The following is a 16920-nucleotide window of genomic DNA, read 5'->3' as shown; positions in this document are numbered from 1 at the left end:
CTACCAGTGTTGATATCTATCTCTGTGTGTCCCAGCCCTGGACCCCTGCTCCGCCTACATCAGCCTGAACGAGCCCTGGCGGAACACGGAGCACCGCATCAACGGCTCGCACGGGCAGCCCACGTGCGACAGCGGCATCGACGGCGAGTGGTACCGCTTCACGGGCATGGCCGGCGACGCCATGCCCACCTTCTGCATCCCCGAGAACCACTGCGGCACCCACGCTCCCCTCTGGATGAACGGCAGCCACCCGCGCCCGGCCGACGGCGTCGTGCGGCGCCAGGCCTGCGCCAGCTTCGGCGGCAACTGCTGCCTCTGGAACGCCAGCATCGAGGTGAAGGCCTGCCCCGGGGGGTACTATGTGTACCACCTCAGCAAGCCCAGCGTCTGCTTCCACGCCTACTGCGGCCGTAAGTCGCCTCTCGGAGCCCCCCCGGGTCCCCAGGAGGCTGCCTGGCTTCTCCAGTCACATTCCAGTAGTTTTACCTGTTTTGTTCCTCTAGCAGGGTTTTTCCACAGCTGACCTGGCCTCGGTGATTTAATGCTCCCTGTGGGCCCTGTGGCTTGTCTTGGCACGCTACCAAAGTCAAAATTTGCATCTCTGCCTCACAGTAATTAAACTCGATTGTTTCTCAGCAGCTTCAGCAGGTCAGCTTTCCTAGTGTGGGCTAGATCTGTAACTGAGGGGCTGCACACAGGGTGGGAAGCTGAAGGGGCAAATCCTGTGCTTTCCTTACATGCTCAGGGCTTTGTGCTGACCTTGTTCTCGTCGTGCCCTAGATTTTTATGACATCTGTGATGTGGTGGATTGCCAGGACTCCTGCCTGGACACCGGTGACTGCACGTGTTCCCCGGGTACGACACTCGGACCTGATGGCCAGACGTGCCTTGGTAAGGGTGGAAATAAGCTGTGCCACTTGCTGATGCTTTTCTTCCCTTTGCCTCATTGCTCACATCTCAATCCCTTGCCTTACAAAGCACTATAAAAAATGACATATCCTGAGAGGAGTTTTCCCCTTTGCTGCCTAGAACCGGGACTATGATTCTGTAAATGGTTCCAAGATATGACATCCCATGACTGCGTCCATTCTGGTGCCCCTGGAGCTCCATGTTTGCTTTCTGCATGGTTCAGTAGCAGAATCTCTTTTCAAGATCACGGTGAAGGATTCTGTGGTGTCACTGTGGTACTCAGGAAGTGCTGTGCAGTCTGGCATTAGAGATTTCCTCTCACACGCTCTGTTGAATATCTCTCCTCCAAAAAACCAGAAAAATTGCTGGCTGCTGTAGGGCTGCACACTAAACTCCATCATACTTCCTGCCCTTTTGGGACATTGTCCAGGGCCTGGGACACCCAAAGAATTGTAGGTCCCACCACGGCTGCAATGGTTTTAGGCAGCATGACAAGGGACAAGCATTCAGGGAGCTGGCACTTGGTGGCAGAGACCAGCATGGCCAGTGGGGAGGTGAGAGCAGAGTGAGGAATGTGGGCTTTGGAGATTCGTGGGGGAATCCCCATGAAGCTCTGAGGAGAGCTCTGTGGTTATGTGTGTGGTGCTGGGGGAGAGCACCTGGACTGAGAGGTCAGGAAAATGATGGGACAAATCAAGGGGCTGTGAAAGGGTTGCTGTTGGGGACCTGCAGAGCCACACTGATGGATAGGGAGAGGAGGGAGGAAAAGGTGTTTGGGGGAGGAGAAATCTCATCTGTCATTTGATTTGGTGGTGAAGCTGAAAGCAGAGCTGGTCCAGGAGGCTGTGTGGCAGGTCAGTCTGTTTCATAAGGGCTACACCTGACAAAGCAGGCATGGGTGGTTTCTTTCTTCACACACCTCATGTCTGTGAGCATCCACAGCCATTCCAGTGTGTGGAAGGAGCAGCCTGGTCCTGCTGCAGAGTTACACTTGCTCCCAGTGATTATGGGGAAGGCTTTTGCTTAAGCAGCTCCACTTGTCTGCAGCCAAGTGGCTGACTGAGCTCTCTCAGATAATTAAAAGCATTTATTGGCTGCTTCTGTGCAAGCCTTCCAGTCACAGAAGTGCCCTTGACAAGCACTAGCACTCAGTGAATGTGTGGCAGGCTCAGAGGAAAGGATTTCCTGCAGCAGGGAGGCACATAGGAGTTCTGAGCCTGCCTGTGTGTGCTGCAGCTGCTTTCCTTCCCCCACGAGCAGGATTTCTGCACTGCTGCTTCTCCTTGAGATTCCCAGGTGGCACAGCACCTCAGCTGGAATGCTCACACTGCTTCACCTACTTGCAGCCTCTCTTGTGTGGCTCCATGATCTTTCTAGTAACTTTCTGTTGTGCTGAGTAATTGTGCAATCACATCTCCGAGAGCAACTGTGCCCTCCTTATGGAGAAACCAAATAAATCCCTGTTTGTCTTTCCTAAACAGAGAATGTGCTTCCTTTTCCAGCTCCCCCAAGGAGGGGGACTGAAGCTGCTGCAGTAATGCAGCAGAGCAGCTGTGGCTGCCCCATCCCTGGAAGTGTCCAAGGCCAGGCTGGACAGGGCTGGGAGCAGCCTGGGATAGTGGCAGGGGATGGAACAAGATGAGGTTTAAGATGAGCTTCACAGACCATTCTGTGAAGGCTGAGCAGCTCTGTGCTTCTTCTCAGTACATTAGATGCTTTAAATCCCAGAGCAGAGCAGCTGATCCTGGGTTACATTTTTATTTAGGGGTTAAATAAGGTCTTAGACTTCCTGCCATGCATCCACCAACTCGGCACATTGCCTTTGACTTCTTCAAGGCCTGGATCCATGTTCTACTAAGCCATGGTTAAAATCAGCTCAGCACTATCCCAATCCAGTCTCAAGACATCCAGCCTGCATCCCAGAAGTGCTGCTTGTCACCAGAGGGGAAGAGCAGGGACAGAGAACTGTGTGTGCTGTAGAACTTGGAAGGACCAGTCAGGGGAATTTCTGGACCCAGCCCTTGAGCAAGACAATCTCCAGGCCCTTCTGACAACATCTCCATACCTTTGCCAGTAGCCCTTTCCCTCTTCACTTTCTGTTTTTAAGCAGCTTTAGATTTATTTTTAGAAGGGAAAGTGTGGAGCCTGTCACGTGTGTGAAAAGCAGAGTCTGTGGGAGTCTCCTGGACATGCTTCCTGCCTCTCAAAGCAGGGCACCAGCCAAGCCTTTGGCTAAAAATACTCAATTCACATTGCTTGTGGAAGGAGACACCACCAGCAGCTGCCAGCTGTGGGCTCTCTGCATGTGTGGGACCACAGATACCTGAGAGAGCTCATCTCTGACCTGTCTGTTAAAATTATATTTTTCTTTTTTCTTGGTTTTAAGCTTCTGATACCTAATAAATGCCAGCTTCTGAGCTGTTTTGATGAAACCCATGTGAACCTTAATTGATAACCTCAGCATCCTGGCCTGCCTAAGAAAAATCATTCATTTTGTAGCTCAGCAAGAGCAATGTCTGTTCCTTTCTCTCTGCTTGTGAAGAATTAGAATCTCAGAGAACAAAATACCTTTAAAAAAAATTTAAAAAAGAAGGGCAAACAGGCACAGAGCCACTTTAGCCTTTAATAAGAGTTAGGAGGAGTCTTCAGAGCTTTACCAAGATATTCAAAAGCTACTGTCAGTGTTACTACTTCTAGTGGGATTGTTCATTCCATTCCAGAGCTGTTTTTTTTTCCAGATGAAAATGAGTGTGAGCAGAACAACGGGGGCTGCAGTGAGTTCTGCGTGAACCTGAAGAATTCCTTCCGCTGCGAGTGCGGGGTCGGGCGCACGCTGGGGAGTGATGGGAAAACCTGTGAAGGTGAGGCTTCAGCTGCCACAGGCTGCTGGAAACTCTGTAAATCATTCCCTTGCAGCACTGCCTCTCTCTTGGCTTCTTGCACCTGGGATTAAATGTCACTGATATCACCGCTGTGCTTGCCAGAGGGGTTGATACTAAAATATCCTTCTAAGCAAGCAGAGAGAAATCTCCTTGTTGTTCTCGCTGCCTTGTCCATTTCTGCTAGGATTTGCTTGTGTTTATCTCCATGGGGGAAAGGCAGCAGTGGATCTGGAAGATTGGTTATCCAGGCAGAACTTGCTGCTGGAGTTGTTGGGATTTGGTATCTGGAGATTTGAACCTCTGGAGATTTGGGGGGTAGAGTTTTGTGGGGGCAGATTTAGCAGCGCTAGGTTTTGGCAGCTCACATTAGGTATGGGGTAATGCCATGACATTAGACTAGAGCATGAGGATCACTTTAGCCTCCCAGGATAGAGACTGAGGTGAGGGGATGCCAATCTGCAGACAGAAGTTAAATTTGGGATTAGGGCAGCATTTTGATCTTTGGTGTCTGTGGGCTTTGCTGCTCTGTGCAGCTGCCACAGTTCCTTCACAGTGGTGGCACAGCCAGGTTGAAAACCCTTGATAAATTTAGACTGGTGGCTTAAAGACCAAATTGTGGGCCTGATGTGTTGTCACTAACAATGTACAAACATCCCTGAGCAGAAATAGGCAAACCCAGCAGAAATTGATGTGTGCCTGATGGTTTCTGTGGTGAGCTGGGGAAAAGCACTGTGCCCCCTCCCAGCAAAGCTGCTGTGTAGTGTTCACAGACACTGTGGGGCCTCAGACAAGAAAAACAACTACAGGTGTGCTTCACTTTTCAGCTATCCAAAAGAGCTGAATCTGCTCTCTGAGCTCTGCAGGCACATCACTCATCCAGGCAGTGACACTTTCCTGGGAAATGCTGCTGTGCAGAGTGCTCCTTAAGTTACTTGTCAAGGTGTGTGGGGCCAAAAATGGTCTGTGGGCTCTGTCCCTGCCACATCCAGCTCTGAGCTGCTGGGGCGTCACATAAATGAGCTGTGCAATTTTTATTCCCGAGTGCTGCACTCTTCTGACAGGGCTGGAATAGTCTGTTTGGAGTCTCATTTGTTTCTGCCATTCCCCAAGTTGGCTTTTAGGGCCTTTGATATATCATTTAATTTCCCTTCTGTACAAAGGATGGTGCCTTTCTCGAGTTTAACACTGCTGCTGGGGATTTTTACAATCTTGTTAGTGAGTTTTATTTCTGAAGATGTATCCTCAGCTTTGTGAGCTGGTAGAGATTGGGATGTGAGGTGTGAGCCACCTCACAGCTTGTTGCTAAAAAGAACAATGCAAGAGATTCAGCTTGATAACATGAGCTGCTGAGGCTGAGTAGGGTTTAATTTATCTCAAAATTTACATTATGATGCTTTACCCATTGCTTTGACTCATATGGAGTTGGGGCTGTTATTTTCCATGCATTATATAGGATTGAGTGTGGGATTTCCATTCTTTACATTTCAGTGAAAACCACACAGTGATTTCTGATGGCAGGCTTGGGGAGAAATATTTTATATTTATGATTTGCTTATGTCATGTTCTGTTATTTTATTGAGAACAGTAGTACTCATCTAGCCTATTCATCCCAAAGGGTTAAAACAATCAAGCACTTAAGGTTATTTGAAAGAAAAAAATAATGATGCTAAAGTACAATTAAAAAAGTGGTTTACACCTCATTTTCTGGGAGACAAACTGTTGCCTTTGATTGTAAAAGTACAACTAAAAAAGGAGTCTCCACCTCATTTTCTGGGAGACAAACTGTTGCCTTTGAGCTGTATTGTTCAGACTGTTGGTTGGTCAGGGCTGTGTTGGGGGCTGCAGGGTGTGATGATTTTCCTTTCTTTCCCAGAAATTGAAGGCTGTCACAATAACAATGGAGGCTGCAGCCATACCTGCATTGAAGTGGAAGGCACCTACCAGTGTGAATGCCCCAGGGGACTTGTTCTGGCAGAAGACAACCACACTTGCCAGGGTAGGTCAACAAAATCTCCCTGGCAGCCTCTGTCCCCCAAGAGAATATCTGAAGGAACTTTTTGTTTTTGCTGTCTTCTCTTAGTCTGTCCTTCCCTGTTGGGTTAATGGAGCTTTGTTACTAATGACAGACCATCCAAAGGTGAGAACCTGAAGATGCTGCTCTTCTCTCCAGTCAGAACAGCCACAGGGCCCAGCTTGAGTGCACCTTTAATTGTAGGGCAGTGTTCCCTTACAACTACTGCTTAACATTGTGTTTGGAGTTTGTTTCCACAAACAGGACAGGACTGCTGGGGTACAGTCCTTGAGCTTTTATTGCAGCATCACCCTCATTATATGGTTGAGACAATAGAAAGATGGCAAAAGCTCATGTACAGCCAGCAGCAGCCAAAGATTTCTTTGTTACAGAGCATTTTAAAAACTTTCTAGCCAATAGCTAATAATAGCTAAAGCTCACAGACAATTGTTCTAGCCAATTACTAAAAGCACATGTACACCTGCTTCACACAATGCTTACTTTTCTTCTTTTTGTTAACAATGCACAATAATTAATTAACCTTAAAACCTTCTATTACCTTGCTAAGCATATTTTCCTGCATTCTTAAGGTCTCTCTTAGCCAGGCCTAAAACTCAAGCTATTGTTTAATGTCCTTGCTTCCTATACCAGTGTAACTTTCTCTACTTTCAGCCTTTGCAGCTGCAGCTAGGTCTTTGTTCTTTCTGTATCTTAGGCCTGCTTTTCCAGCTTTCTGGAACTCTTCCTACCTCTACTATTTCCCACAAACATCTCCCATTATACTGCTCTGTGCACACCCCTGACAAATTTATGCTGTTAGAGCTGACATTTTCCATGCTTCAAACTTCAGATCTCAGCTAAAGTGGTCCAGTCCCTTCCAAGAACAGGGTTGAAGAGAGAGGCATGTTTTTTTCCAAGTATGCCATTCCAGTAAGCATTCCTGTGCCTTGAAGCAGGGCACTAGCTTTGATATTAGGTGCTCCTGCTGTCCCTTGGAAAAGTGCCCAGGATAGCATCCAAAAACTGACTGTTGCTTCTGCTGTGTAGAGGCCAGGGCAGCATAATCCTTGGAGAACCTTCCATCTGAACTTTCCACAGGGAGCCCTTCATGCTGAGTCACTTGTGCCTATGCCATGCCCATAGAATAAACAAGCTCCCTGGTTTTTTGCAAAGATTTCTTTTGCAAATACATCCAGGCTACCAGCAGTCTGGTGTGGCCTGGTGTGCTCAGAGAACCTCCTGCAGTCTGATGTGCCACAGAGTGCCCAGACATCAGTGGGAGGAACAGACTCGGGCTTCATGGTGGCCAAAAGGGCAGGGATGCCTCAGAGAGGAAGTTGGAATGGTTCTGCTTGATGGACTGTCTGCTTTTTAAGCTTTTTAGGGCTCCCAAGGGTGAGCATTGCCCACTTGGGATCCAGCAGTGCTGGTGGGGAGGTGGGGGTTTCCAAGAGCTGTGATCACACTCACAGACTGAAGGTCTGATTGATGGATACAGGCCAGAACAGAGTGATGGTTTTCAGCCCTGGGCCCCTGAGGCAGCCCCAGCAGGGCTGGAAGTCCTGGATCCCCCAGCCAGGATTTCTGCTGCTGGTGAGGCTGCTACTGAGAGCAGCAGCACTGCTGGGAGCCAGGCTGGGGCTCAGGATACAGCATCTCATAAAGTGAAATTGCCTGTTCTGTTGCATTCATCAGTTTATGTCCCCATGCCTGCAATTCTGAGCAGATATGGAACTGTACCACACAATTTTTTGTGACACCTAATCAGGTTTATATTGGTTCAATTAACAGTGCAGGGTAGGCATAGTAGCCTGAAGCAATTGGATCTGCAGCCTCTCCACCCTCCTCTGCACTGTCTCCATGTTCAGAACAAACATTAATAATCTTCCCCAGAAATCACAGTCTACAGGCTGTAATTTTTCCATAAAGATACCAGCCAGCAAAATACTTGGAATTTTGCAGATCATCCAAGAATTTTGCAGCCCATCCTATCCTGAAGAGCAGGCATGAAATGCTCTTCTCCCCCATCCCCTGCCTGAATTTTTGTGCAGGTGAGCAGGGTTTATGTTTGTTGCAGTGGGTCAGGGCTGCCCAGCTCCAGAGAGCCTGTTCTGCTGAGCAGTCTGTGCAGGGAGATAACCACTGCTCCAAACAGCAGCACTTTGAAAGGCCAAAGAAGGAGCCAGAGGCTAAAATATGATGCCAATAACAACAGCAGGCAGAGAAATGAGCGTTGGACTTGCCACAGAAGCTTTCTCCCAGGAGCAGGTGCTCAGAGGCATTGGTGCAAAACAGAGCTTAAAGTGGAAATGAGGAGGTTTTCCCAGTTCTCACAGGTGCTCTGAGAAGTTTGAGGTGAAGAACTAAAATGTTTGACTGGCACACCCTGGGTGTTAACCCAGATAGCCACAAGCTGACTTGAGTCAAGAGGTTTCCTTCACTTGTTTCTGTGTCCAGGTGGTGGAGGGCACACAGCTCCTACAGCTCTGAAGCACTGGGAAAATGGAATCTTTTCTTTCTCCCACTTTGTGCCAGTCCAATCATGTAGAAACAGAGAGATCCTGAACTAAATCAGTCCTGAACTTTGGAGAATTGCAGTTGGGATCCAAATCTCTTACCCTGAATGTCACCTTTATAAAAGCAACACATTTTCTTATTTCTCAAGGTAGTGCTAGAACAGCAAGTCCTTAAATCCAGACAGAGCCAATCAGTTCTCCAAAGGATGTTCCTCTCTGTCTGCATTGTGCTGTGTTCTCCAAGTCCCTTTGTCTGCTCCTGAGCTATGCCATTTGACATGCTCAGTTATTCCCACTTGCCTTCTGCTGCCAGTGGAGGGAAGGTTAAGGTAATTTTTAGTTCTTTAAGCTTCTGTTCTAACGCAGCAGTGTCATTATGGGAACATATTGCTTTGGGCACTCTGCATACATTTTAAAGTATCACTTTGAAATTACCATCTTCTAATCAAAAATCCTTCCTGAAGGTACTCAGAAGCTGTTGCAAATACCTGAGCTGGGACAGGGGAATTTTTAAAGGGTGTTGAAATGCCTGTTTTAGCAGTGTGCCTTATTTCAAATATCCAGAATCTTAAATTATATCATTAATGATTGAAATTAAGGGAAGGCAGGTCACAGGAATGTCAAGGACTGAGATTGCAATTAATTTTGGCAAAAATCTCAGGAAACTGGTATATTTGTAAAAAGGTTTTGTCGTGGGGTTTTAAAATATAATAAATGTAAATCCTGCAAAACGTTTGTTTTTTCTGGCTGAAACCAGAATATGTTCCACCAGTATGTTTGTCCTGTCTCCAACTGAACTGAATAATCCCAAGGAACATATATACAGCAACTACCTTTTTATTGAAGATTATTCTCTCTTCTTTCCTTTTTTATTTTGTCCAAGGTCTGTTTTCTCCTGCTTCTTATGTAATGAAATTTTCATTTAAAAAATTCACACGGAGGCCTGTATTAAAATTTAAAGGTTGGAAGGAGGTGGAATGAGTGAGCTAATTGGGTTTGTTTGTCAGAGCTGGGTTTATTGCTTATAAAAATATTATTATGGCATTTTGAGGTGCTTCCATTTTAGCTCGGTATCTATATGGAATTACTCTGCCTTGTTTCAGCGTGTTCTGGGTTTGATGTAAAATCTGATTAAGGGTCTTAAAAAATGGCTTTGCCTGGGGCATTGTGAATTTGATACCCATATCTGGCAAAGGCTCTTCCAGGACATCACAGTGCAAGAGATAGCAACCAAATCTGTGCTGAGTGTTAAGTGAAGCTGGAAAGCACAGCTGAGTTTCTGCTGCAAGTGCAGTGATTGTCTTCACTGTTTTCTGAGGCATTGCTGTGGCTGGAGAATTTGGGGCAGTGGCAGCTCTGGTTTGTGTTGTGTAGGTAGGAATGCAAGGTTGGGTAGTTAGGTTACTGTGGTAGGACCATAATCACAAATGCTGTCTATGACTCCCGTTTTATTCCCCCAATTATATCTGGTCTAGCCCTTCTCCATCTCACTGGTAGGTTTGTAGTGCAGACTGTTATTCTGGGGACTTCTCTTGCAGTTCCAGTGCTGTGCAAGTCCAGCTCTATTGAAGTGAGCATCCCAAAGGACCTGGTTGGAGGCCTGGACCTTTCCCTCATCAACACTTCGTGCAAAGGCGTGTCCAATGGCACTCATGTCAACATCCATTTCTCCCTGAAGTCCTGTGGAACCGTTGTAGATGTATGTATACCTACTGCCCAGTCTCTGGGATTTGGGGATCTGGCTGTGGCTTACTTGGGGAACAAAGCTGATTTAGCTGCCCTCAGAGTGGACCTGGGCTGTCATTCCACAGTCAGAGGGCTTGTTCCATCTCCCCTCCAGCAGTGAGTGTCTGACAGCATGGATGCTGCTTTCTGCTCGCCTCCTGCTTCACAAAGGTAGAAGGTACAAGTGCCCTCACTCTTCATCCTCCTGCTGAGACAGATTCTGGTCTCCTGATAATGTTTGAAAGGTTAAACTGGCAGCTGGTCAATGGCTCACCTTAGCAGAGGCGTAGCAGAAGTGTGGTGCATTGCAGCTGCCAGCAGACCGAGGTCCTTAGTTGGTCTGTGAGGATGAGCAGCGTCACTCTGGTTGTGGGGTGGAAATTCACAAGCTCAGTGGCTCCTCGGAGCGTCAGCCCAGAGAGGTCTTTCTCAGTGATCTCCCCTTTCTTTGCTGCAGGTAATCAATGACAAAATCATTGCCACCAACCTGGTGACTGGCTTGCCCAAGCAGACCCCGGGCAGCAACGGGGACATCATTGTGCGCACCAGCAAGCTGCTGATCCCGGTGACCTGCGAGTTCCCGCGCCGCTACACCATCTCCGAGGGCTACGTGCCCAACCTCAAGAACTCTCCCTTGGAAATCATGAGCCGCAACCAGGGCATCTTCCCCTTCACCCTGGAGATCTTCAAGGACAAGGACTTTGATGAGCCCTACAGGGGTGACCTTCCCACCCTCAAGCTAAGGGACTCCCTGTACTTTGGGATTGAGCCCCTGGTGCACGTCAGCGGACTGGAGACGCTGGTGGAGAGCTGCTTTGCCACTCCCACCTCCAAAATTGACGAGATCCTGAAGTACTACCTGATTCAAGATGGGTGAGTTCGCTGTTCCCTCTCTTGCTGGCAATTTAGAGGAAATTGGCAGTGGGGCTGAGTTGTCTGTGTGATGCAGGAAACGCTATCCCCCTCTCCACAGCAGCCTGTCTGTCCTGGTCACAGCAATCAGCAGCAGCCATCAAGCTGAAACCACCTGTCCCATCAACAGTAATTGGGAGAAACAGTGGGAGGCAGTGAGAGAGGTTCCTCTGAGTGCAGCCTTTACAGGATGTATTTCCCTGTCACTAGCCTTGTGGGTAATTGAGTTGGCTCCTGTAGAAAAGATTCTCTTTCCTGATACCCTCTCTCTGCCAGCCTCAGAGTGCCAAGCCAATGTGCAGAACCCCCATGGCCATGTGCTGCTGCCAGGCAGCTGCTGCAGCAACTGGAGCAAGTTTCTTAATTTTCTCATCATGGCCTTATTGCAGCACGAGCCAGAAGAGCCAATTGCTAGTCCTGGTAGGAGCTGCAGGAGAATCCCTTGCTTTGCTCTCCCTGATGCCTGTCAGTGCAATAAACTTAGGGTCTTTCAGTTTGGCTGTAATTTTTTGAGGTGTTTGGGGTAAGTAATCATTCCAGGATATGCTAAAAATAATTTTGTGCAGATTTGTGGGTTCTCTGTTGTAGTGGTTTTTGCACCAGAGGTTTGGGGAGCCTTGCTGTGGGCTCAGCTGTGGCTCCTGAGATGATCCCTATTTTCAGACACTTCTTTCCGTGCTGAAATGACTGCCATGCTACAGCAATGCTGTGGAGTGTTTGCATCCAGCTGCTTAACCAGAGAGCTCTGAGGAAATATCATAGTTGTGAGGCAGTCTGCTGTCCTCTCGGGAGGGAAATGCAGCCAAAGGAATATCTAAGACATACCCAAGAGTTGTAGCCTGAGAGTCAAGGGACTGTGCTTGTGTAAATCCTGTATGTTGCCTGCCAGACCATTTAATGATGACAACAATCATGTCCTCAGCTGCCAGACTAAATCATCCACTGTTACAGCTGCTGCTGGCAAGTCCTGTGTGGGTATCTTGTAGCAAAAGGGTCCTGCAATGTAAAGTACCCACAAATACTGTTTTCATTTCCTTCTGACAGAGGATTCAGCACTAGCCTGCTCTCCCTCCATCCTAGGTTGAAGTCCTTCTGTGCCCAACATTTCTGGGCTTTATGAGGAGATCTGTAATGGAAAAATTGCTTTCATCAGCTCCCTGGCTTAGCTGTTCCCATGGGCCCTTCACAGAGTCAAGGACTCAAACATTCATTTGTTTCTCCCCATGAGTGAAAATGATGGGATTCAAAACAGCAGCCAAAACCTGAGCTGGATAGAGAAGGGAGAAGGCAGGAAATGTCATCTCTTGAATTCACCCCAGCACTGGTTGGAGGATTTATGGCACCAGCAGTCCCTTGGTACCTGCAGAGGGCATTAAAACTTCACTGAAGGGAAAAGTGCTCCATTCTGCAGCCATCACTTCAGGCCCCAGTGATTCAAAATTAAATTAGCTGAATGCACTGCTAAGTTGTCTCTGCTCCAAACACTTCTGTAATAACTCAGTTTCTTCTAGAAATCCAACCCAAAAGCCCATGGCAATAAAAATGGGATTTTTGTATCAGTTTATGTAGGATCAGACCTGCAAGGGTTAACTGCATAATCCAAAGGGAAACACTGTTTATATTGGAGGGGATATACCTTGGACTGAGGAATGGGAAAATTCCCTCTGCTGCTCTCTCCTCTGTTAATTCCCTGCCTCTGAGAACAGTGTGGAACAAAGGCAGTGACCGATGGCACAGCTGATAAACTGCAGCTCCCTGGGGCATCTGGAGCCAGGTCATGTCAGTGCTGAGGTCAGGAGCTGTGCTCCAGCAGAGCACTGCCTGGTTAAGGTAGTTCCATTGCAAAGCCCAGCTTCTCATGCCTCAGGCTGCCCTGTTTGCTGGGCTGAGGTGGATGTTTCATTGTGCAAGCCTTCCTTTCAGCCTTGCAACCCTGAATAAGAGGGTGAGAGCACAGCTCCCATGGCACTGCCACTCTGCTCCCCAAACCTAGGCACATTATGCACAGGGCTAGGGTGGTTTTCCCCATATCCTGACCAGGCCCACCCCTTTTCCTTCCATACCTGTCTCTTCTCACCTCTCCAAAGTGGGCAGCAGGGTCTCTGGGGGGTTTCCTAGCAGAGTGGGATATGGTCTGGCCCCACAAAATTCAAAAGGAGTTGCCCTTGTGACTCATGAGGTTTCTGTGCTGGTTTTGTCTATGTATCTCTGATTCCTTGTGGTGTTCTTTCACTTTCCCTCTCCCTAGCCCCAAACCAGTAGGTTTCCTTCTTGCAGTGTGGAGAACCTTTGGAGAGCTTGGGATTTAGGAGTCAGTTTGAGGCAGTGTCCAATAATCATCACAGTTTATGTGCTCACAAATGAGAATGTATCTGTGAGTTGACTTCATGGCCCTAGAGCTTGGCCACTCACCTATGAAAAGTCTTTAACTGTCATTCCTTACGATTGGATGCCTTGTTTAAAAAGGAATTTTGACAACACAGAGATTCCCAAAGAGCAGTTCTGCCTTCCATTCAGTGAAGGCAAAACTGCTCTTTTACAACTGAACATGTCAAACATCAGCATTGCTAACAATGCCATGCACATTTCTTGCATAAAGATGGAAGCTGAAGCTTGCTGCAAGAGCAAGGCTTTCAGCTACACCAGTACCTCTTGTCTCTTCCACCACATTTTTAAATATCTTTCAAAGTCCACATTTTTGGAATGACCTTGCTAGAAAGGATGAGCTGCATTGCAATGCAATTCCACAGCAGCATCAAGGCCTCTCAAGATGCCCAAGGCTTTGCAATAATTATCAGCAATTATTGAGCCACCGTAACTTTTTATCTGTCAAACTCTAAATAGGCTGTAATGGCTTATAAATGCACTGCACCTGGAATGTAGCTTGTTATAAAAGCAGCTTATTTTCTTGCAGTTCTGTGATCCCTTTTACAATCATGCATTGCTGGTGATGGAAAAACTGAAATTATAAATTTTTGGTGTAGTGAATTTGAGCTGTTTGACCAAATCCAGTAGGAAGAAAAATATAAATTATACTAAGCAAAATAAATCTGGATTTTTGTTTTCATCATCTGTCATATTTTAGTAACGTGGGTGCAGGCTGCTTCATTTTAAGCATAATTTATGTGCATATCTATGTGTATACAGTAAGTGCATAGCACATTCTGTAGTGTATAACACTGCAGGCTGTTGCACAGGGAGGTGAAATGAGGACAGGCATGCCTGCAGCTCGCTGGCAGTCCCTCTCTGAGGGGACTGGGCCACGTCCTGCCAGCCCTCTGCTGCTGAGCTGTTCCCTGTCTGGAGATGCTATTAGCAATGCTGCTGTTTTTCCCCATCATTCCCAACTTTTCTCCTGCGGCCAAAGAGGAAGTAGCAGAAATGGAAGCTGAGCCTGAGAGAACCAATCCCTCCTTTTCTTTCTCTGGTTAAGTAGGCTGGAATGTCTTTTCTCTTTTTTTTTTCCATTTCTGGGAAAGCCATTAAAGCCTATCCCTCTGCTCTCCTCAGCTGTGTTTCTGATGATTCCGTGAAGCAGTACACGTCAAAGGACCATCTTGCCAAGCACTTCCAGGTTCCTGTGTTCAAGTTTGTGGGCAAAGACAACAAGGTAAGCTCAAAATTCAACTCTTAGATATTTCATCAGCTCTGATATGACCGAGGAGCCTCAGCTCCTCAGGTATGGAATGGCTGGCCCCAGGCAGGTGCTGCTGTGCCTGTTCCAGCAGTTGCACCTTACAGGAGCCTGACAAAGGTACTTCAGGAGAGATTGCTAAAAACAACTAAAATAAAAATATGAAGGACAGTTTTGGAACATGAATTGTTCAGCAGCCTAAAATTGTTGTTGCTTCCAGGATGGTCTTGATGGACCCTTGTTTGCTGGGTGAGACAAGTGTTCTCAGTCACCAGGCACATTTCACAGTGCCCTGTGTTTAAAACAACACAGTTTTAGTTTGGGATCTCTTCAGCCTTATTTCTTCTCTAGCTCTTGTAAGTATAGATGCCAGCACTCCAGACAGAAGGCCACCATACTGCTTAATTCAGTATGAAACCAGGCTGTCTCTCTGGGGCAGCAGCTCTGTAGAGGGAAGACAGTGGAAGGGCAATGCCATTTTCCTAATGCAAATAGCTTTCCTTTCTGTGTTGGAGGAAATTGGATCTTCCAGTCATTGTTACGCTCAGCCAGCACTGCCTGCTCCAAAAGGTATAAAACTGCTGCTCCAGCTACTGGAGAGCCCCAGTAGGGTTAAAAGAGATGAGATCTAAAATTCAGAAATTTTCCTTGGCTTTCTGATTACCCCTGCTGCCTCCAGCCTGCATCCTCCCATCCTGCACAATGGATTCTGCTTCAAACCTCTGCAAGTCTTTGTGGCTGCTGCTTGCAGGGATCTTGCTTGCTCTCCTGCTCCTTTACAGGGCAAAGGGCAGCAATCCTGTCCCTGCCTGTGCTGTGCAAGGAGAAAACGCAGCTCTCTCCTTGCTCTTTGCATTCTCCCTCTTCGCTCAACTTAGCCTCTTGTCACCCTCCTTTTTCCCCTTGGTCTCCTGGCTTTGTTTCCCCAGCTCACTTGGAATTCTCTTGCCCGTCTCCATCAATACTTGCGAGGCTTCACGTATTCTTGACACGCAGCTCCTACCAGTCCATGTGAACTTTTCCAAGCTGATTCCTGCCATTTTCATCCCTTCATCTGGAGGATCATTTCCCACCTTCTCTTCCCTGTCTCCCCGCTCTTGCCTCTGAGACCTCAGCCAGGCTCTCTGGAGAGGGCACACAAGGAAACAGACGGAGCGGCCGTTCTGGCTGCGGGCGGCGAGGCTGGACACGGACCGTGTGCCAGGGGCATGCTGTGGCACTGGCTCTGGCAGCAGTGCCAGTGGTCCCCAGGGCTGTGCACTGACCCTGCTGCTGTGTCCCCACCTCAGGAGGTGTTCCTGCACTGCCGCATCCTGGTGTGCGGGGCGCTGGACGAGACCTCGCGCTGCGCCCAGGGCTGCCGGAGACGCGTGCGCAGGTCGGCCGAGCAGCGGGAGGAGCGGCAGGACAAGGAACCTGCTCACGTGGCAAACCACATCCTGACAGGAGGGCCCATCAGGATCGACTTTGAGGACTGACACCCACCCTCTGGAACAGCATCCCTGGCCTTCCTTATCACTGCCTTCTGTTGTGGTTGGTTGAGAAACCAGAGGTATTTGTTAAAGCCCCGCTTGAACCTCAGGACTCATTTCCTTAACTCTGTGGTGATTTTTTTGTCAAGTGGTTTGGGCCCTCGAGGCAGCCCTTGGAGTGTGACCTGGACTGCAGAGCAGTTTGGTTTTATCTGCATTTCTCCCCAACAATCCTTTGGCTGAAGGGACTCTGTTTCTTTGCAGGCCGGAAGTGTTACCCAACTTTGCCTTTCCCTACATCCACCTACAGGCCCCAGGACTGTTTGTCCTTGACTAAACAAATGTTATTCAAGCCCTTCTTGCATCAGACAGTACAAATAGTATCATAGCTGAGTGTGTTTGCTGTGCAGCTCTGTGAGTGATGCTGAAGATTTCAGGTGACTGTTAATAAAAACATGTATAAAATATATTTCATCACGTGTAAGTTCCTTGGAGCAATGTAATTGTCATTACAGGCAGCTCAAGCTCAGATCTATCACAGGCACATTTAAATGGGATTTTAAATAGCAAAAGGTATTTAATGAGATTTGATTTTTTTAGTGGCTTTTGATAATTGCATGAAGTTTAATAGTGTTTCCTCCTGTATTTAGTGTATCATTATTCTTCTCCCTTTTCTCCCACCACCAAAAATGCCTTTCCTGTGCTGTAGCACCTTGATTGTAAGAGAACCACCATTAAACATCTATAAACACTCCCCTCCCATGTGTGCTGCTGCCAAGTGTTTGTCTGGAAGTCGTGATGCATTGCCCTGGTTAGTGAGGCCATGGTTCCAACAGAGGATTAGAGGAATGCACATTAA

The 16920-nt window shown here is 47.7% G+C and overlaps 1 protein-coding gene across 2 annotated transcripts; it reads left to right on the top strand.

Moving 5' to 3' along the window:
* Positions 1-9: 9 nt before the first annotated feature.
* On the top strand, positions 10-16519 carry OIT3 (oncoprotein induced transcript 3). 2 transcript variants are annotated; one of them, XM_084210007.1, is made up of 8 exons: positions 10-410; positions 781-891; positions 3648-3770; positions 5665-5787; positions 9857-10017; positions 10501-10916; positions 14466-14565; positions 15519-15762. In XM_084210007.1, the coding sequence occupies exons 1-8, from the start codon at positions 167-169 to the stop codon at positions 15576-15578; spliced, it is 1338 nt and encodes a 445-aa protein (XP_084066133.1). In that variant the 5' UTR covers positions 10-166; the 3' UTR covers positions 15579-15762. The 2 variants fall into 2 exon arrangements, with proteins under 2 accessions (XP_084066133.1, XP_084066134.1); XM_084210008.1 differs by lacking the exon at positions 15519-15762 and adding an exon at positions 15879-16519 and having other exon boundaries at positions 70-410.
* The last annotated feature ends 401 nt before the right edge of the window (positions 16520-16920 follow it).

The sequence above is a fragment of the Fringilla coelebs genome (assembly GCF_963513975.1).
Source record: "Fringilla coelebs genome assembly, chromosome: 8".
NCBI lineage: Eukaryota > Metazoa > Chordata > Aves > Passeriformes > Fringillidae > Fringilla > Fringilla coelebs.
Note: the sequence above shows the minus strand (reverse complement) of the source record. Positions and strands in the feature narration are given on the sequence as shown.

Excerpts from the sequence above, each read along its gene's own strand:
- OIT3 (XM_084210008.1), top strand. The coding sequence starts at position 167 with ATGGCCGGCGACGCCATGCCCACCTTCTGCATCCCCGAGAACCACTGC. Across the intron at positions 3,771-5,664 it reads TGATGGGAAAACCTGTGAAG|AAATTGAAGGCTGTCACAAT; the intron begins GTGAGGCTTCAG and ends TTTCTTTCCCAG. Across the intron at positions 10,917-14,465 it reads TACTACCTGATTCAAGATGG|CTGTGTTTCTGATGATTCCG; the intron begins GTGAGTTCGCTG and ends TGCTCTCCTCAG.